The sequence below is a fragment of the Orbicella franksi genome, chromosome 14 (genome assembly GCF_964199315.1).
Source record: "Orbicella franksi chromosome 14, jaOrbFran1.1, whole genome shotgun sequence".
Taxonomy (NCBI): Eukaryota; Metazoa; Cnidaria; class Anthozoa; order Scleractinia; family Merulinidae; genus Orbicella; species Orbicella franksi.
This window is the reverse complement of record NC_138158.1, coordinates 17589263-17616058: the sequence shown is the minus strand read 5'-3', so window position 1 is coordinate 17616058 and position 26796 is coordinate 17589263. Positions and strand designations below refer to the sequence as shown.

At 39.0% G+C, this 26796-nt stretch overlaps 1 protein-coding gene across 1 annotated transcript; it reads right to left on the bottom strand.

Moving 5' to 3' along the window:
* Positions 1 to 1260: 1260 nt before the first annotated feature.
* LOC145467408 (carbohydrate sulfotransferase 11-like) lies at positions 1261 to 26796 on the bottom strand. The gene is made up of 7 exons (XM_081450965.1): positions 26682 to 26796; positions 17338 to 17393; positions 15995 to 16800; positions 9480 to 9833; positions 6818 to 7413; positions 3774 to 3906; positions 1261 to 2695 (listed from the first exon to the last, which is right to left on the bottom strand). Exons 1-4 carry the CDS (start codon positions 26794 to 26796, stop codon positions 9806 to 9808), a joined length of 1005 nt encoding a protein of 334 aa, XP_081307091.1. The 3' UTR covers positions 1261 to 2695; positions 3774 to 3906; positions 6818 to 7413; positions 9480 to 9805.

Sequence of the window (26796 nt, the reverse complement as noted above, 5' to 3'; positions counted from 1 at the left end):
GGCTGGCATCATCCGTTCGAAATTTTTCGTTAGCCGTTCGAACGGTTAGCATCACCCGTTCGAAATTTTTCGTTCCCCGTTCGAACGGCTGGCATCACCCGTTTGAAATTTTTCCAGTGCCGTTCGAACGTTTACAGCAACCGTTCGAAGTTTTTCCATGGCCGTTCGAATGGTATTTGGAACCGTCTTGAACGGCTGGAACATCCGTTTCTCATCCGTTCGTTAGCCGTTCGCCAGCCGTTCGTTTTGACCGTTTAACGGTCATCAGTTAGTGACGTTTTCGCGTGAGAGGTCACAAATTCTCTTTGCTCGCGCCATCATTACGTCAACAGCTCGTCCTGGTTCTGTGTTTCTATCGAGTTTTATATAATAACCTAAGTTATTCTCATATTGTGATTGGTTCTCGCCTATGATCTATAAGAGGACAGACGCATGATTGACGTCATCATTACAAAGTCTTTCTCTCTGTGTTTTAAAATGGCGTAAAGTTTTGAGAATTTAGATAATGTTTTACATGACTGGGTACAAAAATATGGATATGTTACAAAAAAGTCTTGTCGAGGCATTGAACAGGTAGGAGAAGCATAGCCTAGCAGGAGGAAGAAAGATAAAGCCGTTTCTTTTTTTAGAAAATGACTCAGAAAAAATACTTGAGCAGTCTTAGTCGGCAGTCGAGCGAGACTAAACCAAACACAAAATTGGTCTTGGTAAGCCGAGAACCATTGCTTTATCCCGAATTTAGCAAACCCAATAAACAAAATGTTTATGAGATTAATTTATTGCAAAAATTCAACTTTTCTCAGTCTCAAAATAATTGTTCACACACTGATTGATATCAGGAATGAAACATCAAAACCGCTTCTTAAAATCAGTTAATATATAGATTTAGCCGAGCCTAAAAGCGGAACTCCTCAGTATTTTTTCGGAATGCTGTTACTAATGAAAATAATCGAACATGTATGTGAGGTAAATTGCGAACTATTTAATAGTTTCAGCTGGAAATAGGATCACATCAGCAGATCGAGGTGTAAGATGGTGTGATTGTGAAATATAGAGCCATGATTTCAAGGATTTCTGGGAAGCCACTAAAAATCTTGATCACATAACAGAACTGTCTTCTGTGCTTTTTGGTGGCATTTCCTGTTCTTTCGTACCTTATTCAGAAAGACAAGACATTGTTATTAATCATTATATTCTTTCTTAGTTAACATGGGGACTCCCACACAAAAGAAATTTAAACATTTTTTTGCTGTGGGGACTGATTGAAATGCAGCGGTTACAATACTCAATCCCTAAATCTCTACCAAATGAAATCTCGCAAAAATACCAAAATAGTATACATATGTGAAAAGTTGGAAAGTTTTGTTTTCTAACTTGTCCCCAAAGATACATTTAGCCATCTTCACTTTTGTCTGGAGTCTCCTCCTGCTGAAAGGGTTTGCAATAAGCAAAATCACTCTCGCATGAATGGTAATTGTGATATTTTTTTTTGGTGATCATGAATACTTGCATAGGCTTCTAATAATAATTTTATTATTCAATTTCCATGTGATTTGTTCTTCTTCTTGACTGAGATTGTGGACTACAGGAGCTGTTATTGGGTTCCATTAATTAATTTTGCTATGATTAAATTATACCAAGAATTATGCGCAAGCTAAGAGTAAGTTATATTATGTACATGTATTTTGTCTGCACTACACAACCAAATGCACTCAAAGGTTATCAGGCATGGGTACATTTGTCAGAAGAGCCCAGCATATCCAAGATATGTTTTGATTGACACATCAATTAAGATAATTTACAGCAAAATGGATAAACAATACATCAATATCCTACATGCACCAAACTGGACATAGGGGTTACGAGGCAATCATTTAAACAACAGATTGAAATAATTTATAAACAAGAGAACACTATTTGTACAACAGTAGAGAACAAATTAGCCTTATTGGACGTTGCAAATGGCAAGGCTGTCTGTCTCCATTTCGTGTTGGCAAAATATTAATTTATGCCATGTCCAATGCAGATTATCACAAAATTGATTTACAAACACGATAAATATCACTTTAAAGCCAAAAAAGCAATTATTTAAATAAACCATGAGTAAATTATCTCTAAGAAAAACTGATTAATTTAACAGGCACCTTAAATAATTAGTTAATATATGTGTTTCTTAATAATGTAATACAGTGTATCTGTCACAATGTTGCAGCCATGATATTACAACACACAGGATGGGTTGCAGAACTCAACTTCTAAGCCAGTTTATTCAATGACCTTGGTGCAGAAATTATAATCCCATCAAGTTGTCTGTAAATACAGAGAAACCAAACAAATCATTGCAATCTTAAGTAATAAATTATTGAACTCTTTTGCATGTATGTACGGTGTATGTTCCATTAACATTGGGGATCTCTCAGAAGCTGCATCCATCATAAATTAATTTGTTCCTGCATGCATTTGTTTATAGAACTTTTCACACTTTAATATCTCTGTCATACTTATAGTGATCTCTGTGTTCTACAACAATTAGTACACAAGAAAAATACACTCAGTAAGATATTGTTTACAATAAAAATCAATGCCTATAAGCAATCATAAGGACTTTAAATTTATATTTCTTCAGAAATATCTCACCAGGCCATGGTTGCTTTGAAAATCTTTGATGTCTTAATACAGGCTGCCCATGTGTAAACTGTTTATATATTGAATGACAGGAACAGACATGTAATCATACTGTAGCTGCTACTTGAACACCACTGTTATTCAGATAAAAACATATCGATTATAATTTATTATAATCTTTACACACAAACAGATGACATTCCTTTCTTTGATATACAGTGTACTTCACTGTTAGTTGTTTACTCAGTGTTAGTGAATCAAATGCTAGGGGCTGGTACCCCCGGGGGGGCACTGCCATATATGGGCTATATAGGTATGTGCCGCTGTGAAGGGTATGGTTTTCAAGCAGTTTACTCTAGGATAGGGTATATAAATCAGAGCGTTTGGGTCTAGAGTAGGATATCATTTTCACAAAATTGACTAGTTGGTTGAAGATTTTAGTTAGACTACGGAAATCAGGAATTGCCACTCAAAAATATAAAAAAATCAAATCAGCAAGTTTAAATTTAGGCAAATCAGCCTCAACAGTGTCGATAGATGGGGGGATTTGAGGAGTTTACTCTAGTATAGGGTAGCAAAATTCAGCTGAACTAGCTCTAGTATAGGCTAAGGGTTCCAGGGTCCAAGCGGCACATCCCCACCCAGAAATTCCCAAAGTACCTCCCCCGGGCTGGTACCCCAACTTTCACAGTGGCAGGCTCTGCCCTGAGATGCAAAGAAAACTTACTAACTGAAATGAACTTGGCGACTTGCTTTTGAGATCAAATGCAGTTTGCTTTAAACAAGAAACTGGAACATTGCAAGTTACAACAATGTGCCCAGTCCCAATCAAAGGGCCATCCAGGCTGTTTGGTTGTACATATAACTGTACAACTGCATATGAGTTCAGCTTCCAAAAGAAAATCAGAGTTTGTCAGGATAAATACTGATGTTCTTGTTTACTACATGTAAATCTGAATGTGCAGTACCAGAAGATATTCACACCCAACACCCATTCATGGCCAGTCTTCAAAAATTCCAAATTAAAGTATCAGGAAGATAGAGCTCTAATAGAGAAAAAACCTCCATGTGGGGTATGAATCTTTTCTTGAAGAAAACAATGTCTGAGAAATCATTAATTACAAAATAACGTTTAAGAAATATCTTACCTGGTAATTCCAACTTTCAGAAAATTTTGTAATCTAGACTGTCTGGCCACTTCATATATTTGACAAGTTGACACTGGGCATGTTTGTCAATTTGTGGGCTTCAACATCACATTACAATAGTAGCATTGGTCAACTAAAAACAGCATAATTTGGTTAATTAATATACACTGTACATCATTACGTTGAAATATTGGTGAAGATCGTTGCACACCAACAGATACAGAACCATCACAGATATTTAACAATTATTCCATGAAACCGCGTTGGATATGAAGTGATAAATAACCAACGAGCGCGTAGCGCGAGTTGGTTATGATCACTTCATATCCAACAAGGTCGAATGGAATAATTGTTTTAGTATATTCTTAATCGGGTTTTTGCCGCCGATTTTTATTTCAACAATTTTACAGAGCGGAAAATTTTTAAACTTGGCGCACTGTTTTCCATATAAGGTAAAACTCCGACTAATGGCTCATAGTCGGAGTTTTTGAGCCAATCAGAGAGCTAGAAATGCAATAGTCGGAGCTGAGAATATACTAAGATATGATATTCTTAACCTCTCTGAAATTTCAGATTATTCAAGATTAACATGCACATACATCATTAAGGACAACCCTAAAAAACTGATTCCGGAAACCGGAATCCGGAACTGGAAACTAGAATCCTGAATCCAGATATTATGAATGATGATAGAAATAATTCACTTCAGCAATGTCTAATAAATAAATATGGGGAAAACTATTTTGCTGTTATTTACTTTCTTGGCTTTACTTCAGCTACAAACTGTAATTGCTAAAAAATTTTTGACTAGTTCTGAACAACCCTTAGCTATACATCTGGCCCAATTGTTCAAAAGCTGGATAAAGCTATCCATTGGGTAATCACTTTCCAGTCAGGGTTAGTGATTTTTCAGGTGGATAGAGTTACTCATAGCCTGCGAGCAGGCTCTACTATCTGTCTCTAGTGCCTGAGCAGGCTAAATAAGTGTCTAGTGTTTTTCTGCATTGGCATGTCAGCGAGCGCCTTCATGCAGCTTTACTGCTCATGCCCCCGGCCCAAACACAAGAGCCTGCTCAAAGGCTTAGTTACCCATCTTTTGTTCAATCTGGCTCTGGTGAGAGTGCAGTTCTTGTCTAGATCAAATTGCTATGAGAAGACTGGTGAGTAGCACAATAACAACAAGCTCTTTTGGTGAGTTTCTGGCAGTCTTTAAGCATCTTTTAACAACATGTGGTCCGATCTGTTAGCAAGTGAGAAGCAGACAGAGGTAAGTGTGCAACCTTTCTATAAATTGTTTTAATATGATGGCCGCCAAGAATATGAAATGCTGATTTGTCACAGTATCAGTGTGGAAATAGTCTTGATCCGGAACTAGTTTGGTATCTGTTGGACAAATCAAATATTATATTAAGATGAGCCAGGTTAGCCTTTGAACTTCGAAAGTGGGGGGCGTGACCGTCAATGTACAGGGGGCTGCCACTGACAGACATCCTGTTCTCTATGACATTTTCTATCTTGTTCAGTATCTACTAGACATAAAGGGTAAATTTATACCTCCGGTAAATTGCAGATCACTTATTAAACAAAATGGCAAGAAGATCTTTTAAATCTTATAACCGCGCTTTTAAAATTTAACTGTTTTGTTAATACTACAGTCACAACGAAGTGCACATTCCAGAGCAGTCCTTGATGATTCATTGATTACTGTAAACACATCACTTGATCAACACAAACTGTGTCATATCTTATTGCACCATCAGTCTTAGCCTTTGCGAAATCTATGATGGTTTGCTCGGGACATGCCCATGAATGATACAAAAGGAAACGAGTGTCACGCTATTAATAATGCTTTTAATAAACAGCTTTCTTCCTGAAACGTCAAAATTTAATTTGCTTGCGCCTTGAAGTGGTCACGCAAGTCACACAATCAGGGGGATTTACGTTATCCACAGCTAATTTTGGAACGGTTGTGTTTTTTCTCCTAGCACTGACTTAAACATTGCAAGTTCTGGCAAGCTCTTGTTTACCTCGGCAAATACTTAATTTTTCTTCAAATCTCTTAACTCGCTGCGATGAAACAGCCAAAGAATTCACTTCATTTGCCGAAACCCACAAGAAATACTCACAAAATTGCACATAAATTAATGACCATCGCTTCTGGCAAAATAAACTTGCAAAGTAAACATGATCTTACAGTGCATTTGCCATGTAGCGAAAATGAAAGCTGCAATGTCAGCGCATTCCATGGCTGACGTAATACCCTTTTTTAGCATTTTTAGCGTATTTATTATTTCCCTTTGAATCCAACGCTTCGATAAAACCAGAAGAAAATATATATTATACACAAATAAAGAAAACAATATCCGTAACATTGTCCTTGTATTAACGTTTCAACAGCTTATGGCGAATAAACATCACAGGTTGCATGATTCAAAATTTGGCTGAGAGGAAGTTTGGGTCTGGTCACCGACCACAAAAAAAAAAAAAAAAAAAAAAAAACACTGGTAGAACACGAACTGCGCTCAGCCCATGGCCGTGCAGTTAATTGCCAGCAAGCTTATTTTAGACGCTCTCAGGGTGCTTGGAATTAAATTATGACGCACTTTACTAAGATTGTCATAATTATAGCCCTCACTAGAAATAACGGTTGCACGAATTTCGACAGATGGGGAATTTTTGTGTCAGTTTGAGGTCCTTTTTACTTGGCCGCTTATTTTTTACAGGCAAAAACCTAAGCAAAACAATTTTCAAGTATTTGAAGAACTTGTTTTCTTCGATTTGTGGATTCTGGTTTCTGGTTACTGGATTCCAGTTTTTCATTCTGGATTCCGGCTTCCAGTTTCTGGGTTTTAGGGTTGCCCCACCTTTAACAGAGTGTTTGCTTTACATTCAGTTTACGCATGGCTGTTATCCAGCATAGGCAGACTTATAAGTTTGCCTTCAAAAATAAACTGCAACAACTATTGCATCTTTCATCACCTATTCTTGTGATGAAATGACAAAAAATCCAAGAACAAGAAGTCAAAAGCATAAAACAAACTTACCCGGTAATGCTTACAGTTCCTCTTACTGTCTGCATATGCCTTCCATAAACTGGTACTGCCTGGACATTGTGCTCACTATTTTTGTGATCACACCTTAAAACATCACTGTTATATGATTTGTCCTGAAAAAGCAATGCATGAAATGTTATGCCTTTGGCACTCACCAAATACCTTTACATGATGTACAAAGTACACCACATCAACATTCACAATTCTCTTTACTTTCACTGTAACTTTTTTTATGTCATTTTCCCTAACTTGAAGACAGGACTTCCACATTAGGTGATAATTTGCCTCTGAAATCTCTATGAATTCACAGGGAGTGATAACAATTAAATCGTGACTAATTTTAGCAAAGGAGGCGTTCAAATGTCAGATTTTAATGTTAAGTTTATAACTTTACATTACTCTTCGTATATATATATATATAACCTCTCAATAATTGCACCTGTAGACAGAAGGTGTGCTGGGGGAAGAGATGTTCTAAACTTTCTGAACTTTTCCCCCTTACCTGTAATAGGATGACTATTATGAACTACGATTCGCAACCAACACCAACATCAGGTTATGTATACACATGTATATTTTGTTGTCTCCTGTAATCATAAAAAAATAAAAATTTAAACCCTCCATAAAGTTCATACCCAATAACACTGCCACATGTAGCGCTGTTACTGGGAATTAATTTAAGTGAAACTGTTGAAACAGCTCTGTCAAAATTGTTTCTAGCAGTTAAGACAGGATAACAGAATATACACGTAGTACACAGCAAAGGCCAGAGATACACACATGTTGGTTATTAGTTAGGATTTTGTGAGCTTCTGTGCTAGGTATGGTGGAAAATAATGGACTATCAAAAATGAAGGTTCCTAAGACATTTTGACAGCAATGAGAGGAATGAATATATAAATTTACAAAAGAAAGAGAAGTTCTTGCCCTGTCCAGTTCTCTGTCATAAAAATATCATTTACATACATTTATTACATATGGTTTGTGTTTAAAGCTGATATAATGCACACTCTGATTGGCTAATTCTAGTGTATTATTTAAAAAATTTAAAAAACAAAAACTAAAAAGAAATGCCTACATGTAATTCATAAAAATTTAAAAATACTTAACACTAAAACAGATCTAATTCTTCACTTTATTCAAAATTATGCCCATGGGTCAATTACAAGCATGCTAAAAGGTCCTAACACAAAGTAAAAGGAAATTAAGAAAACTATTGCTTTTTTCCTGAAAATTGTAGCGACTGAAAACAATGATTGAACACTCTGAGAGTGCATTCTATCACCCTGACAAGATAAAATTTAAGGAGAATAGAGAATTCACAAAATTATATTACAAAGGAATTGGTACTGGACAGGACAAAGGAAACAGCCAGGAAGAAACTGAAACTTTCTTTGACGAGCAAAAAAAGTATGCATGCACAACAAAGAAAACAGTGAGTGACATTCGGTTAATGAGTTACAATGTAGTTAATAACAAAATTAGTGTGAAGAAAAGAGCAGAGAGAGAGAGTGTGTGTGTGGAGAGAGGAGAGCGCTCTCACCAACTAAATTGTGTGTGTATGTATGTATGTATGTATGTATGTATGTATGTATGTATGTATGTAAAACTTATTTCTATTACCGAGAAATGGTCAGGGCAAGAACTTCTACTCCCTAAATTTTTTCTAAGTATGTAAATGTCATTTACACTGTTCAATTTACCGAGTAAAGCTCTTCGCATTTTTTTTTCCATTAGTACTATCTCACTTTTGAGGGACATTTCCATATTAAGTGTAAATACTGCATATTTGGGGAATAACCCATGTACCCCCAACCAAAAGCAGTGGCACTAATAAAATGAAATAGTAAATCAAAATGAAAGTAGAGCTTTATTTGCACACAGGATTTACATGCACAATCGTCTACTCGACATTTGGACTATATAAGCATTTCACCAAACCGAACTAATTGGACAGACAACAAAATAAAACGAGGAAATCTACATTATAAACACAATAATTATGCATATCACTTCATCTGAGTATCAAAAGCAAATCCTTCTCATTGAAAGGTAACCGAATGAAAGAGAGGATAAAGAAAATCGTTTAACCTTGCAGTGTTAAAAGTTTAATAATTATTCACGCTTAAATTTGAATATTACAGTGTGCATTTTTGCCGAAGGCTTAATTTAGCTTTGCAGTCATTTTATCGGCGGTAGCTTTGCCAGTCTTCAGCCAAATTAACCTGGGAATGCACCCAAGCATTTCGCCAAACCGAATAAACTGAACTAACAAAACAACAACAGAAGAAGAAATTCTAGCTGTCTACGAGGCGGCTGTGCCAACTAACACAAAGAAAACTTCAAAACTCGCCCGGCCGTGTTTACAAATACGGTTTTGGTTAAGCTTATTTTTAGACGTGAGGTTATAAGCTTAGGTTGACGACGAAAATCGACAGAAAGCTTAATTTGTTTACAACTTACAACAACCTCCACAAAGCGATTCACTTGCTATTGTTTAGAGATGAGAGAAATTAAAACGATGCAATTTATAAATTGTCTCACATGGCTTCAAATAAGGAAGACTTTCAAAGGATTCCAATTGAAAATAAGCTTATATCGCTGAGGCAACTTGTTAATTTTCATAGCAAACGCAACAGCAAAAGTCACTTACCGCAAGTTAGCAACATCAGTTCGGCCAGTGTAAATCTTCCAGGCAGAAACTCGCAGCAAAAGTTGTGAAGACTGAACTGAACTAATCTTTTTGACAGATCAACGAATCAATCACTTTTTCCCGCTGTGTTTACTGTTTTGTAACACTCGGACATGTTTGATTTCTCTTGTTCATCACCTGACCAAATCATGTGACTTTTCTTGCACGGCTGCACAGCGTCACAACGCGCGAATTTTAAAAAACTTGGCACTGCAGTCTTCTGAGTACTTTCACATCCTATCTATGGCCCTCGTTAGCTTTGGTTAACGGCATTGTTCGGTATTATTTCACTTCCTTTCTCTAGCCCTTGACTCGCTATAATTCACGCCATTGTTCAGTACTGTTTCGCCTCCTTCCCCAGCGCTGGCCCGCTCTTTTTCGCGATCTTCTTCGCTACTTCTTTGCCTGTTAATTCTTGCTTTCTTTTTAATTCCTTCAGTGCAACCCTATCTTAAAAACATTAGATCAACCTCCGCTATCATTTGTCGACATAACAAATAGAAATGCGTTTTCTTTTCTTTAAAAATCCCGCCAAGAAAAATGGCATTCTTCTGCTAGAGACCGAGGGTGCATGTCTCTGTCGACCTATTAGCTGGAGTATGGCCGCCATGTTGGGCAACTCCGCCGTCGTCGTCGTCGTCGTCGTCGTCGTCGTGCGTACGCGCCCACGAGCAATACCGCTAGCCATGAAAACCATGAGAAAAATTCATTCATGGATTTCCTTTTGTTTCCCATAATATATAGATTTAGGCCAGCCTAAAAGCGTAGCTCCTGAGCCGCGTTGTTCAGAGCCAAATAACCAAGGAAAAGGTAGAATTTTGATTTCAGTTTTGTAGCTTTGCGGCGCGGTTTCCTGTATATTGTTTGGTCTTCTGTTTTGAGTTTTAATAATCACTATATACACAAAACAAAGCAGCCAAAAAACATTTGTATAGAAAAAAAAGTTATAATTCGGTTAACTTTTAATCCTTGGTTAGCGTTAACCGGCTTCCGAACAATCCTGCCCTGTTTTCAAAAAGTGAACCTGAGATGAGCCCGCGATCCAATCGAAAACCAGCACTTGGTCAGCGGTCAAATTCAAAAAAACACGCGACCTCGATAGGCTGTAAACTTGAGCCCGCGATATGGTCACGTGATACTGGTCAGCGGATACCTTGTTTTGACAGGTGTCTATTTATCATAACATGGATGTCCAATATCAAAGAAGTACACGGTAAACCAAGACTGCATGTCTCTGTCAACCTATTATTTGGAGTATGGCAGCCATGTTGCGCGACTCCGTCGTCGTCGTCGTCGCCGTCGTGCGTACGCGCCCACGAGCAATACTGCTAGCCATGATGACCATGAGAAAATCAACTCATGGGTTTCCTTTTCTCTCCTATATGAGTATGGGGCTCCGCTTGGCGGCCCTTCGGGCCGCCGGAGCTCCGCTAAAATAAACACAACCTTGCTTTCCGATGCGAATGTTCCAGTCCGTTTCAGGGCATAGCAGCGAGCAAAGTATAGTTCACTACAGCTCACGGCCAACTGTATTGCAGCTAAAAGGTGTCTCCGACACTATTCTAAACTGATTTGAGAATCACCAACCACAGAGGACACAAATTTCCACCATCCCTAACGCTCTTTACATTCAAAACTCGAATCGAATGTCCTCCAGGTTGACCACAGCCGCAAGTTTTCCGAGCATATTTTTTCAACTCCTGCAATATTCAAGGCAACGTCCAAGCTTTTCGACTCACAGGGCTGCTCTGATAACAAAAACCGACTTGACTTTTCAGCATTTTTTTTAAGATCTGTAGATTTCACTGTTCAATTCTGCTTTAGCTGTAAGTTTTCATTCCACGACGAACGACGCTCGAGTCAAGTTTCACAGCGGCGTGATTTCCCTGGACCAATCACAATTCTTGCTACGCATAGCAACCAGTGAGATTGCTTCATTTTGTATAGACAATAGATTACGTCAAATGGCTTTTTCCGTGTTCGCCAAAGTGGGCAAAGGCCGGCTTTCGAGTTATATTGAAAGAGTTTGAACTAAAAAAAGCTTTATCTGTAGTAGTTTGTTTCGTTATTGTATAAAACAAATAGATTCCATGTTGTGGTGCGTCTGTTTAGTAATAGATCACAGAAGACATCAAAATGTGGTAAGAACATCAGCGACACACTCGGCTATTGCCTCGTGTGCCACTTTTTTTGCTCTTACCACATTTTGACGTCAGCTGTAATCTATTACTGCACAGACGCCCCGTGTTTTCTCCTACACTTCTTCCGTGCTCTACCGCTTCCTGCGTGCTTTGCAACGGAACAACGCACAGTCGAGCTAGTCTTCTTTATTTGTTTAATTTCCCCACGCATTCTGCTGAATTTTCAAACCAAACTTTATTTATCCAAACGAGGAAAAGTGGCGTCAGCGTGCTCTGTTATGTGTTCAAGCACCCTAAAATAAGCCAATCACAATCCCTGTTAGAATTTTTCAAACTAACGAGAACGAGACGACAGCTGTCAATCACAAACTGGACTTCAGCTAAGCTTTCAGTTTCGAGTGGCTTTCGAGAGAAGAACGATGCCAAAGTTCAAAGTTCGCTTTTTAGTTTAATTCTTAAATAAGGATCTCAAGGTTTCTACTCATGAAAACATGCACTTTTCAAATGGGAATTAAGAAACAAGGAGCTCAAAGCTATTTGATAAAAATGCGAAATTTTGAGTACTATTTGAAAGGAGCTACAGTTTTTTACGGCTTGCAGCCGCTTGCAGCAAGAATGCCCGAACTAGCGTCAAAGTTGGAAAGACTAGACTGCTTCCACTGGTTCTATTCCGAGTACAGGAGGGATTATGAGGGCAAGCTTTCAATCGTTGGGTGAGCCATGACACCCGACGAGCGAAATTAGGTAACTTGCTTGCAACATGGACCCTCGAACCTCATGTGAACCTCGATCCTCGACCTCGACAAAAAGATAGGCTCTAGACTCTGTATAGGGAGTCGTGGCAGAATGATGGATGACCAAAATTCTCAGAAGATTTCGGTCGACGCTGTCAATTTATAGCAAAGATATCATTGACGTCACCTATTGTTATTAATATGACAAGCAGAGAACTATTGGCAAGTGATACAAAGAATTCTTATGTTTAACGTTTTGAACATCTGAACAACAAAAACAATGTTTGTCAACAAATATCTTCCCTATTCTACGGTTGATGATTTTACGGCTTTTTAGGTAACTATTGCTTACGACGGCTTCATGAACGATGAAAAACTGGGCCTGTGCCAAAAAGCGTGCGGAGGCGACTAAATAATACAAACATGCGCCGGACCGTGAAACCCTCCTTTTAAATCAGATGCGAGATAAAACCGCTAAGAAAACAAACAAATTAACGGTGTCTTGATCAGTCACGAGTCCACACTTCGATCGCTTTTCTTTCCACAAATGGCTGTTACCCTGTAGTTTTATCATTACTTATTTAACCTGTTCTATTTGTAAAAGCAAACTGGAAATTCTAGCGACTTTTAATGACGTGTGGCTCAAACCTACATGCGCGGACTTGAAGCCTAACGCCACAAAACAGACCGTGGCAGCTCTTCTGTAGTCAACTTCATCCGTTGCTATATTTGGCGATAACAGTTATAAACAACCCTGTTGTAATAACTCCAAACTAAAAGGTTTAATTTCCATGGAAAGTGAATAGTATTTGAAAAAAGCGAGGGTAAGGAACAAACTATAAAATAATGGGTAGAATATTCTCTTTTTGTAAACATTAATATGCAACTACATGTTATAATGCGCAATACCATGAAATTTATAGATTATGGGTTTCAGTGAATAATTAGCTCTTATTCACCGAGTAGGAGGTCTGTATGGGAGAATATTTCTGATGTTTGTTCTGTTGTTCCCTCAAAGGTTATCGAGCCATTCATGTTAGACCTTTTGAGAGCTGCTACGTGACCGTTACCTTTCACGCGATCTGTAAAGAAGTGTTTTTTTACGCAGTACGTAACGAAACTTAAGCGTGCGTTTCTTTTAGACAATCCAAGATTGGATTCTTAAATCGGAAAGAATCCGAAAACGGATTTTGCGTTTCTTCACTAAACAGGTCAATCCAAGATCTCTCGGTTCATGGTGCTTCAAAGGAACCGAAGAATCCATTCCAAAAAAGAAAGAAACGCAAAATCCGTTTTCGGATTTAAGAATCCAATCTTGAATTTTCTTCAAGAAACTTACCCTAAATATGCGTTAGTGATACCTTAACACGATCCGTAAAGAAGCGATAAAGATGTGTTAAAATGATACCTGTAGGCAATTCGCAAAGAAGCCCAATGACGCGTTAAGAATGGCCAGCGTCTATCGCTTATGTTATTTGACTTAAAGCCTACTTTACATGCCGTAAAGTTCGCCAAGTAAGTTTGTCTGTAAGAAGCACTCATTACCAGTAGCGGCCGGGATTTCGTTTTAATTCTCTCTATATAATACAATTCAAAATAACAAACGATTTGAATTTATTTTGTCAACACTAGGCATAGGCGAATCTTTGCAGACGTAATTGTTTACATTTTTCCTCATTAACATACGACGTTGCGCATAGAAGGCATCATGCTATACACGAGTTTACTAAAAAAAAAAATTAAAGAGCTTGTGAAACTTAGTAAGTGGTGAAATTTTTGGCTCTTTGGGTGTAATATTCGAGGAGAAATTGGCTTTCAAAAACATCAAAATTTCTGTGTGGCAAAAGCGTTAATGAGCTCATACATTCTTTATAAAATTTTGAGCTTTTAAACCCGCGTCGCACAAAAAGTATTCAATACATCGCGCTCAAATTCCTTGGGACGGTTAATCGTGCTGTGCCCTTTCAATATTCAGTATTAATCTCTTTGTAGCTCCATCAGAAACTGTATCGCTTACGGTAATGTGGCAAATATTGTAAACAAAGATTCTCCTATAAGGTAATCTCCACAAGACATTATCATTAGTATAAAGATACAGCCGTATACTGATCATTATACAGACCTTATACATAAACTTTAGCACACAGCAATAAACCTTCCCGCACACATTGTGTATAGGGCTTCATTATACCTCCATATACATTTTATCATGCAAATTAACTTCAACAAAGATGCATGAATGTTGGAGGACAAGCGCTAAGGATTCAAAATATCCAGGTTTTTGCAGTGGATTCTTAATAAACGTGGCGTGGTGACTAAATTTGGCATGATAAATAGACCCACTTTTTTTGTTTAAATGAAAAAAAAAAAAAAATGTTGATATCCCGTGACATTAACGGGGTGCATTACAAACATGAATATTTTATAGACATTGTCACAGTTTCGGTAGTCATATCGATGGGCAGTAAACACTAAGCACACACAAAAAAATAAAAGTGTTTGTGTGGAAACTAGATGCCAAGTAAAATTTGAATTACTCCTGAACAATTTATGCCCAACAAAGTTTCTTAATTGAGATATTAGACAAAGGATTGCATTGACCAAATTTGAGCGATGCAACTGCAGTATAGAAAGCATCCAGTCGCGTTTTTAATTTTCCATACATGTGTCGATATTTTTATTTCTGCGAAAAGGCGCGACCTTGTAAGCTACGTAATTATGAGCCATAGTAAGCACAAGACCTTGGAGACTTTCTAAGTCCTTTCCAATAATTTTTCCTTGAAGCAGTAGAATATGGTCTGCCCAAACTTAATTTCAAGTCTTTCAAAGAGAGACAGACAGAAGCAGTGGAAGGCTATTTATCCGACCAATACGTGTTTGTATATTCACTGACAGGATCGGAAAATTCCGTTTTGCGGCCCTCTTTCTTTTCAAAAGTACTAAAATCGCATGACCCAAAAAAAGACTTCATCGATGTATTTGGTATTTCTCAACGTTCGAAAGTCTAACCCTTCAGCTTTTGCAACGTACGTTTATTTTATTGCCTGAGTAGGATTATATTTACCACAAGTCAACTTATCAAATTTCTCCACATCGACTACTTGACGGTTCATCCGTTCTATTTTCACAGCCTACCAAGTGTTTAATTAAGAAATGAAGAGAATTATTCAAACAACTGAGAATTTCGTGGTGCGCGTGAGACACATACTTCAAACATGGCTTAAACTGCCCCAAAGTATCTCAACGTAACGGACTTAAGGAGCCAGAGTGCTAAGTACCCATAAAGTTATGATGCCATATCAATGAAGAAAGGAGGAGTGTTCCGCCACCTCGAACGATGTTCACTGTCTTAGCAGAGATGGGGCACCAACATAGCTAGTCTTACACGATTCCTTTACATGATTAGTAGTAAAAACGGAAAGAACTTGATACAAAACTGACCCTAAAATGTAAACTTAAGGAATGATTATTACACTCAGTAAAGTCCTTGCGTGACGGAATTGTCCAATAAACTACATTGCGGTATCTCTGAAAAAATTCCAAGTATTAAAACGATGCCTAAAAACGGAAACGTACGTACTATTTTCTCTTCCTTTACTACAAAAGACTCTTAAGAGGTCCCGGGAAGTTGTATCCAAACATCTCAAAGTTGGCTCTGTACAAGCGCCCAAGGATGTCGATCCATTTTGTGGGAATTTTCGAGTAATAACTGAGCATAGAGGAGGCGGTACTGGATTTATTGTTGGCTCGAGCATTGAATTTCTTTGCCTGTTCAGGCGATAATCCCGCTGCCACTTTGAAATCCTCCAAGTCCTGATCGAAAGTTTCGTAATGACCTATAAAGTCATAGTTGACGGCACACATTCCACAAATGTTGACGTAATTGTCCCAGTGCCAGTCCATAACAGGGGTACTCTTGCTGCTTCCTTCGGTCACTAAATATTCAATGAATTCACGAAAAGTGATGTCATAAGGCTTATCAAGTGCGCTCTTGGACGCGTTTGGACGAACGGTTCTCAGAATTGCTCTGCCGTGATATTGAAGCATTGGAAGGGGAAATCTTGGATCAACAAACTTGTCTTTGTATGCCGACAGGATGCGCTCGAACGGCTCACGAACAAACGTGAACTTGAAATATTTTTCCCACTTTTGCCTTTGCTCGTCGGGAGGATACCGATTTAGTAGAGGCGCTCCTTTCTGCTGGTCTACAAATGAATAGAGCATTTTTCTCCATTGCCTGGAAGCCGCTTTAGGTGTTATACAGTAAAGTATTTTGAGAGACGGAATCACTGCAATGTGAGAAGGGTCTGGCATGCAACTGTGCCCGGTCTTTTGACAAAACGTCTCAACCAGCTTTCTGCGTTCGTATTGTCTTAACTCCCTTGGAGAGCTGAGATTATATGATTCCTATGAATGAAACAAGAACTAATTAGTTTGTCAGTCTTAAAAACCGATGGAAAAAATTCCAGAGATGATAGGTGTCAATTTTTTAATACAGAAGATCACTGCGCCAAAGCAAAAACATCGTTCTAGAGCATTCTAGTCTCGCATATGTAATCGTGGGGCCATAGAATCCTTGAGTATTCAAGGTGTACGCAACATGTAATGTACTCTATGCCTGGATTATTAGAGTCGGAAAACAGCTTGGCAGTTAGGCCGGGAAGCAGGCCGGAAAGGAGGCCAGATAAGCAAACAGGCCATAAAACAGCTCAGAAAACAGGGCAGAAAACAGGGCAGAAAACAGGGCAGAAAACAGGGCAGAAAACAGGCTAGAGAACACGCCTGAAAACAGGGCAGAAAACGAGCCAGATTATCTTTCTCGTAATGCACAATTTCCAAACCAACCATGTACAAATTAATGGCCACACGAACACATGCACAGTAAACCAATGTGGCAATTTGCAAGTTTCCAAGTACAAGTAGTTTTATTCGTGTGTACCATACCTGTAGAGTCTTTACAGCTGAAACAATTTTTATCCCTTGCTCAGCATGACTTGGCTCTAAGAAGTAAAGAAAACACAGAAAGGATTATCATTTGTGTTGCGGCAGCGATGTCCAGAGGGTTAGGAGCCCATGGGCGACCCTAACGCAGTTTGATTTCATTGTGTTTTCACTGATCGCTCAACACACACTCTGACGACGAGTAAAACTTTACAACTAGAAACCCATCTATTTCGAAAGACCTTTGCCACCTGTTTAAAGGTCCTTTCCACAAAAGAAGCAAGGTTTAATTTATACATACGATCACTCTGTATTTGTTTAATTCGTGCTCGATATGTATTCACGGAATGCTTTCACTGATCGCTATACAACCAAGGCAAAAGAATAGCTCTTGATCATTCATCATTTTAATTCCCACTCCGTATTTTTAATCAGGACCACTTCGACGATGTAATGTGTTTCAATCTCTTTCATTCCATATAAGATTAACCACACCGCTCGACGTATCAAGCCGAATGTAGTAGATAGGCAAAGTTTCATAAGAATTCTTTGCAAACACATGAAAATATGGGATCCCAAACTTGCCACGTTTTGCAAAGAGATGTACATTACAACTTCACACCGCTTGAGCACACCGCTGGGTGTGGGCATTGCTTTCGGAAACATTCGAAAGCGTCTCGAATAAGTTCGGTTTTATTCTGTTTGAAAAAGGTGAGATATTTTGGAAGGAAACCTCAAGCGACTTCAAAAGACTTGGACAGTAGCGTAATAAAAGGGACCATGAACGAAGGACTTGTGAACGTATCCTTTTGTTCGGGATGTATGAATACAACAATAATGTAACGCGCGTGGGCGACAACAACTTCCAGTCAAGGAGTCCAACAGCCAACGGTTTAATTACTCGACTCTCAACGTTTAGCTTACTTGTACATGGCAAGTCTACTAACACACACAGGCCACTCCATAACGTGAGTCCCTTATATACGCTGTATTACGAGTACATTGCGCATCCCGTACTCGCCATATAACCGTCTCTTAGTCTTAGAACTCTTGCGAGGATACATTCAAATACAACCGTTATACCTCTTAGCAAGCGCATCATAGCTCGTGCAATCACTATATCAGTTTCATTACAATAACAACAACAATTTATTAAGATATTTTCATAGCAATACATGGCATTACCTATTTAAGCTAACGAAAATGTAATAACATCCACAATAAAATAAAAAAAAACAAAGTTTATTTTGCAAACGAAATTTCATGTCTAAAGGACATTACTTGGAAAATAAAAGCAGCAGTTGATCAAAATTTAAGAAATAGAAAACATGTAGAGTCTTTCTATCGAGTTATAGAAACAAGAGTGGAAGTTTGCGAGGACAAGAAATGCTGTAGGAACACTAGCCGCAGGCGAGTGTTTCCACAGCTTTTTTGAGTTCTCCCAAACTATCACGAGTGTTTCTATAACTCGATAGAAACACCGCGACGAAAAAAAAGGAAAACAACTTGTTAACTTTGATTATCAAAGTGTAAATGTGACCTCTCACGCGAAAACGTACACTACGGCTATCCGTTCAAATGCCTAAAAACCGTTCGCTTGCTGTTTGCCATCCGTTTGTCATCCGTTCGTGATCGATGGGATGCCGTTCGAACGGATTGGATCATCCGTTCAGAAAAATTTCCAGCCGTTCGAACGACTGTTGCTATCCGTTCTAAAGAAGTCTTCATCCGTTCAAACGGCTGAGGTCTTCCGTTCGAATAAAATCTTAATCCGTCCGAACGGCTGAGGTTGTCCGTTCGAAAAAAAATCTTCATCCATTCGAACGGCTGAGGTTATCCGTTCGAAAAAAAATCGTCATCCGTTCAAGCGGCTGCTGCTATCCATTCACAAAACCAATCAGCCGTTCGATCGGCCAACGGCATCCGATGGGATTCAGGTTTTCGAACGGCTGGGATTGTCTGCTCAGAAGGAACTTTATACAGCCACCCGAATGGCTGTGTTCGTTTAAAACAAACATTCAACCTTTCCGATTCAAACGGCCACGTTTGTCCATTTTGAAAGAGAAACTGTATTTAAAATCACGGTTCAAGAAATCAATACTTTGATAGTTTTGATAGCAGAATTGAAGAAGTGTGTAATAAAAATTGTAGCAAGACCTATGAAAGGGAAGCAAAAACACATCCTTTATCAAAACATCAAGATCTCTTGCATTTAGCCGCTGAGCCGTTTATAACCATTCGTTCAACACGAACCGTTTTCCTCCGCCGTTCGAACGTCTGAAATCATATGTTCCAAATGTTTCTTTAGCAGTTCGAACGCTTGGAGTCACCCGTTCGAAATTTTTCGTGAGCCGTTCGAATGGCTGGCATCATGCGTTCGAAATTTTTCGTTAGCCGTTCGAACGGCTAGCATCACCCGTTCGAAATTTTTCGTTCGCCGTTCGAACGGCTGGCATCACCCGTTTGAAAGTTTTCATTCGCCGTTCGAACGGCTGGCGTCATCCGTTTGAAGTTTTTCCTGTGCCGTTCGAACGGCAGGCGTCATCCGTTTGAAATTTTTCCAGTGCCGTTCGAACGTTTACAGCAACCGTTCGAAGTTTTTCCATGGCCGTTCGAATGGTATTTGGAACCGTCTTGAACGGCTGGAACATCCGTTTCTCATCCGTTCGTTAGCCGTTCGCCAGCCGTTCGTTTTGACCGTTTAACGGTCATCAGTTAGTGACGTTTTCGCGTGAGAGGTCACAAATTCTCTTTGCTCGCGCCATCATTACGTCAACAGCTCGTCCTGGTTCTGTGTTTCTATCGAGTTTTATATAATAACCTAAGTTATTCTCATATTATGATTTGTTCCCGCCTATGATCTATAAGAGGACAGACGCATGATTGACGTCATCATTACAAAGTCTTTCTCTCTGTGTTTTAAAATGGCGTAAAGTTTTGAGAATTTAGATAATGTTTTACATGACTGGGTACAAAAATATGGATATGGTACAAAAAAGTCTTGTCGAGGCATTGAACAGGTAGGAGAAGCATAGCCTAGCAGGAGGAAGAAAGATAAAGCCGTTTCTTTTTTTAGAAAATGACTCAGAAAAAATACTTGAGCAGTCTTAGTCGGCAGTCGAGCGAGACTAAACCAAACACAAAATTGGTCTTGGTAAGCCGACAACCATTGCTTTATCCCGAATTTAGCAAACCCAATAAACAAAATGTTTATGAGATTAATTTATTGCAAAAATTCAACTTTTCTCAGTCTCAAAATAATTGTTCACACACTGATTGATATCAGGAATGAAACATCAAAACCGCTTCTTAAAATCAGTTAAAATAAACACAACCTTGCTTTCCGATGCGAATGTTCCAGTCCGTTTCAGGGCATAGCAGCGAGCAAAGTATAGTTCACTACAGCTCACGGCCAACTGTATTGCAGCTAAAAGGTGTCTCCGACACTATTCTAAACTGATTTGAGAATCACCAACCACAGAGGACACAAATTTCCACCATCCCTAACGCTCCTTACATTCAAAACTCGAATCGAATGTCCTCCAGGTTGACCACAGCCGCAAGTTTTCCGAGCATATTTTTTCAACTCCTGCAATATTCAAGGCAACGTCCAAGCTTTTCGACTCACAGGGCTGCTCTGATAACAAAAACCGACTTGACTTTGCAGCATTTTTTTAAGATCTGTAGATTTCACAGTTCAATTCTGCTTTAGCTGTAAGTTTTCATTCCACGGCGAGCGACGCTCGAGTCAAGTTTCACAGTGGCGTGATTTCCCTGGACCAATCACAATTCTTGCTACGCATAGCAACCAGTGAGATTGCTTCATTTTGTATAGACAATAGATTACGTCAAATGGCTTTTTCCGTGTTCGCCAAAAGTGGGCAAAGGCCGGCTTTCGAGTTATATTGAAAGATTTTGAACTAAAAAAAGCTTTATCTGTAGTAGTTTGTTTCGTTATTGTATAAAACAAATAGATTCCATGTTGTGGTGCGTCTGTTTAGTAATAGATCACAGAAGACGTCAAAATGTGGTAAGACCATCAGCGACACACTCGGCTATCGCCTCGTGTGCCACTTTTTTTTGCTCTTACCACATTTTGACGTCAGCTGTAATCTATTACTGCACAGACGCCCCGTGTTTTCTCCTACACTTCTTCCGTGCTCTACCGCTTCCTGCGTGCTTTGCAACGGAACAACGCACAGTCGAGCTAGTCTTCTTTATTTGTTTAATTTCCCCACGCATTCTGCTGAATTTTCAAACCAAACTTTATTTATCCAAACGAGGAAAAGTGGCGTCAGCGTGCTCTGTTATGTGTTCAAGCACCCTAAAATAAGCCAATCACAATCCCTGTTAGAATTTTTCAAACTAACGAGAACGAGACGACAGCTGTCAATCACAAACTGGACTTCAGCTAAGCTTTCAGTTTCGAGTGGCTTTCGAGAGAAGAACGATGCCAAAGTTCAAAGTTCGCTTTTTAGTTTAATTCTTAAATAAGGATCTCAAGGTTTCTACTCATGAAAACATGCACTTTTCAAATGGGAATTAAGAAACAAGGAGCTCAAAGCTATTTGATAAAAATGCGAAATTTTGGGTAGTTTTTGAAAGGAGTTACAGTTTTTTACGGCTTGCAGCCGCTTGCAGCAAGAATGCCCGAACTAGCGTCAAAGTTGGAAAGACTAGACTGCTTCCACTGGTTCTATTCCGAGTACAGGAGGGATTATGAGGGCAAGCTTTCAATCGTTGGGTGAGCCATGACACCCGACGAGCGAAATTAGGTAACTTGCTTGCAACATGGACCCTCGAACCTCATGTGACCCTCGATCCTCGACCTCGACAAAAAGATAGGCTCTAGACTCTATATAGGGAGTCGTGGCAGAATGATGGATGACCAAAATTCTCAGAAGATTTCGGTCGACGCTGTCAATTTATAGCAAAGATATCATTGACGTCACCTATTGTTATTAATATGCCAAGCAGAGAACTATTGGCAAGTGATACAAAGAATTCTTATGTTTAACGTTTTGAACATCTGAACAACAAAAACAATGTTTGTCAACAAATATCTTCCCTATTCTACGGTTGATGATTTTACGGCTTTTCAGGTAACTATTGCTTACGACGGCTTCATGAACGATGAAAAACTGGGCCTGTGCCAAAAAGCGTGCGGAGGCGACTAAATAATACAAACATGCGCCGGACCATGAAACCCTCCTTTTAAATCAGATGCGAGATAAAACCGCTAAGAAAACAAACAAATTAACGGTGTCTTGATCAGTCACGAGTCCACACTTCGATCGCTTTTCTTTCCACAAATGGCTGTTACCCTGTAGTTTTATCATTACTTATTTAACCTGTTCTATTTGTAAAAGCAAACTGGAAATTCTAGCGACTTTTAATGACGTGTGGCTCAAACCTACATGCGCGGACTTGAAGCCTAACGCCACAAAACAGACCGTGGCAGCTCTTCTGTAGTCAACTTCATCCGTTGCTATATTTGGCGATAACAATTATAAACAACCCTGTTGTAATAACTCCAAACTAAAAGGTTTAATTTCCATGGAAAGGGAATAGTATTTGAAAAAAGCGAGGGTAAGGAGCAAACTATAAAATAATGGGTAGAATATTCTCTTTTTGTAAACATTAATATGCAACTACATGTTATAATGCGCAATACCATGAAATTTATAGATTATGGGTTTCAGTGAATAATTAGCTTTTATTCACCGAGTAGGAGGTCTGTATGGGAGAATATTTCTGATGTTTGTTCTATTGTTCCCTCAAAGGGTATCGAGCCATTCATGTGAGACCTTTTGACAGCTGCTACGTGACCCTTACCTTTCACGCGATCTGTAAAGAAGCGTCTTTTTACGCAGTGCGTAAAGAAACCTAAGCGTGTGTTTCTTTTAGACAATCCAAGATTGGATTCTTAAATCGGAAAGAATCCGAAAACGGATTTTGCGTTTCTTCACTAAACAGGTCAATCCAAGATCTCTCGGTTCATGGTGCGTCAAAGGAACCGAAGAATCCATTCCAAAAAGAAAGAAACGCAAAATCCGTTTTCGGATTTAAGAATCCAATCTTGGATTTTCTTCAAGAAACTTACCCTAAATATGCGTTAGTGATACCTTAACGCGATCCGTAAAGAAGCGATAAAGATGTGTTAAAATGATACCCGTAGGCAATTCGCAAAGAAGCCCAATGACGCGTTAAGAATGGCCAGCGTCTATCGCTTATGTTATTTGACTTAAAGCCTACTTTACATGCCGTAAAGTTCGCCAAGTAAGTTTGCCTGTAAGAAGCACTCATTACCAGTAGTGGCCGGGATTTCGTTTTAATTCTCTCTATATAATACAATTCAAAATAACAAACGATTTGAATTTATTTTGTCAACACGTATAAGGTGCCCTTACACTAGGCATAGGCGAATCTTTGCAGACGTCATTGTTTACATTTTTCCTCATTAATATACGACTTTGCGCATAGAAGGCATCATGCTATACACGAGTTTACTAAACAAAAAAAAAATTAAAGAGTTTGTGAAACTTAGCAAGTGGTGAAATTTTTGGCTCTTTGGGTGTAATATTCGGGGAGAAATTGGCTTTCAAAAACATCAAAATTTCTGTGTGGCAAAAACGCTAATGAGCTCATACATTCTTTGTAAAATTTTGAGCTTTTAAACCCGCGTCGCACAAAAAGTATTCAATACATCGCGCTCAAATTCCTTGGGACGGTTAATCGTGCTGTGCCCTTTCAATATTCAGTATTAATCTCTTTGTAGCTCCATCAGAAACTGTATCGCTTACGGTAATGTGGCAAATATTGTAAACAAAGATTCTCCTATAAGGTAATCTCCACAAGACATTATCATTAGTATAAAGATACAGCCGTATACTGATCATTATACAGACCTTATACATAAACTTTAGCACACAGCAATAAACCTTCCCGCACACATTGTGTATAGGGCTTCATTATACCTCCATATACATTTTATCATGCAAATTAACTTCAACAAAGATGCATGAATGTTGGAGGACAAGCGCTAAGGATTCAAAATATCCAGGTTTTTGCAGTGGATTCTTAATAAACGTGGCGTGGTGACTAAATTTGGCATGATAAATAGACCCACTTTTTTTGTTTAAATGAAAAAAAAAAAAATGTTAATATCCCGTGACATTAACGGGGTGCATTACAAACATGAATATTTTATAGACATTGTCACAGTTTCGGTAGTCATATCGATGGGCAGTAAACACTAAGCACACACAAAAAAATAGAAGTGTTTGTGTGGAAACTAGATGCCAAGTAAAATTTGAATTACTCCTGAACAATTTATGCCCAACAAAGTTTCTTAATTGAGATATTAGACAAAGGATTGCATTGACCAAATTTGAGCGATGCAACTGCAGTATAGAAAGCATCCAGTCGCGTTTTTAATTTTCCATACATGTGTCGATATTTTTATTTCTGCGAAAAGGCGCGACCTTGTAAGCTACGTAATTATGAGCCATAGTAAGCACAAGACCTTGGAGACTTTCTAAGTCCTTTCCAATAATTTTTCCTTGAAGCAGTTGAATATGGTCTGCCCAAACTTAATTTCAAGTCTTTGAAAGAGAGACAGAGAGAAGCAGTGGAAGGCTAGTTATCCGACCAATACGTGTTTGTATATTTACTGACAGAATCGGAAGTGCTTGTTTTGAGCTCCTTATGTGATCCGGATCGTTTGGATAAAGTTTGGACCTTTCGAAGAAGAACAGGGCCGTTCACACAGTTTGCGTAATTGTTGCGGTTGACGGTCATTTCGATACAAATCGAAGTCGATGCGTTACTCATATAAAGTTGATTCGATACACATCTAGAGCCGATTCGATAGAAACTGGTGTCGTTTCGTAGCAAAAGTTATCTAGAAAAAATATCCCACTGAAAGTGTTTAAATTGTCTTTATGGGGCTTTGTTTACGAACAAAATTTCGAACGTGAATACACCATGTGCCTGCCGTGACCAGTTTACAAACACAGGTAGAACTGGAGAAGACAGTAGCAGAGCTGAATTTTCGGCGAATTAAACCCAAGAACAAGCGAACACAGGCCGTAGTGCTTCACTCTAGTCTCTGAGCTACTCCAGGGCTACTTCAACCGGGGTTGTGCCTACAGCCAAGTGCGCGTAAGCAGCTAGAACGAACAAAGGAGGTATGAACCTAAACATCGAGCTCAAGATACAAAACCTCGATCAACTGCGTCTTCTTTAGTTGATCTGAATTCTTGTCGGCACAAGATGTACATAAGCTTATTACACTTGTCACGAACTTAACTCTCTGGTCGATCTGGGCTACTACAAATAATTCTCAATCAGTTTAAACACACTGTTGTGTCTTTTCCGGAGGCACTACTCAACGGAGCAGCTCCGACGTTTGTCAATAATACTGACTACATTCATGCAGTACACAAATGATTTCCCTTGAGTTGAGGGACAATGCTTTCCACTCGAAAACGTTTTGGTAGGAATTACGCTTGCTGTCGCGACGATCGCGTGCGGAGCACAGGAAAAATAAGAAATATTAATGTTTTTCGCGCCAAACATTTACGCTCTGACCCTCTGATTTACATCCCTGCAAGTGAAACAAGTCGATCTTTCGCGACTTACGTAGTAGTAGTAGTAGCAGCAGCAGCAGCAGCAGCAGCAGCAGCAGCAGCAGCAGTAGTAGTAGTAGTAGTAGTAGTAGTAGTAGTAGTAGTAGTAGTAGTATACTTTATTTACCCTCGGATTGTAGAGTAGCTTTAACAGCTAATGTCTTCGAGCATTTCAACAGCACAATGGGCAAAGACCAGACCACAACACCGGAACTTCGTACCCTGTGTCACTCGAAGATTGCCCTCTCGCTTCGTTCGAGGGAGATTAATAAGCGAAGGATTAAGCAAAGACCTGCCTACACCTTTTAAGTTCTAAGTAGGCCATTGCCAGCACGGTTTACCGTTATGCATGGTAGCTGCCGGTTTCGCCCCACATCGACTCAACTTGATCGAGTTCGCCCCCAGATCGAGTCGCATATAGAGATTACTTCTCGTTCTTTTATTCAATGCCTTATTAGATTACTGGTGGCGAGGAAACTTCGAAGTTCATACTTTGAAGTGCCGTTTATCTTTCAAGGTCAGCCGATCGCTCAATGGGCTCAACTAAGCTTATCAAACATACGTAGACTGAAATTGTTCTTCGAAAACGTTTAATAACTCAATAACAACTACGTAACACGAAGACAAAATTTTGGGGCGAACTCGATATAGAAATTTTATAATGGGGGCGAACTCGCCATGGAGCGAAACCGGTATCATTTAAAGAAAACTCCTTACCTATTTCGGGATTCGTCTTCTGTCGCTTTTCATACAGATGATATTGTGCGAAGATAAGCAATATTCCAACAGTTAAAGGACCCAATAGCAGCAGTTGTTTCTTCGTCGCCCTCAT

What these genes read in the sequence shown, in the direction of transcription:
- LOC145467408 (XM_081450965.1), bottom strand. Translation starts at nt 26,796, where the DNA reads ATGAGGGCGACGAAGAAACAACTGCTGCTATTGGGTCCTTTAACTGTT. An exon ending in CAGCTGTAAAGACTCTACAG is followed by an intron (nt 16,801 to 17,337) that starts GTATGGTACACA and finishes TTTCATTCATAG; the next exon opens with GAATCATATAATCTCAGCTC. An exon ending in GGACCTCTTAAGAGTCTTTT is followed by an intron (nt 9,834 to 15,994) that starts GTAGTAAAGGAA and finishes CGTGAATTATAG; the next exon opens with CGAGTCAAGGGCTAGAGAAA.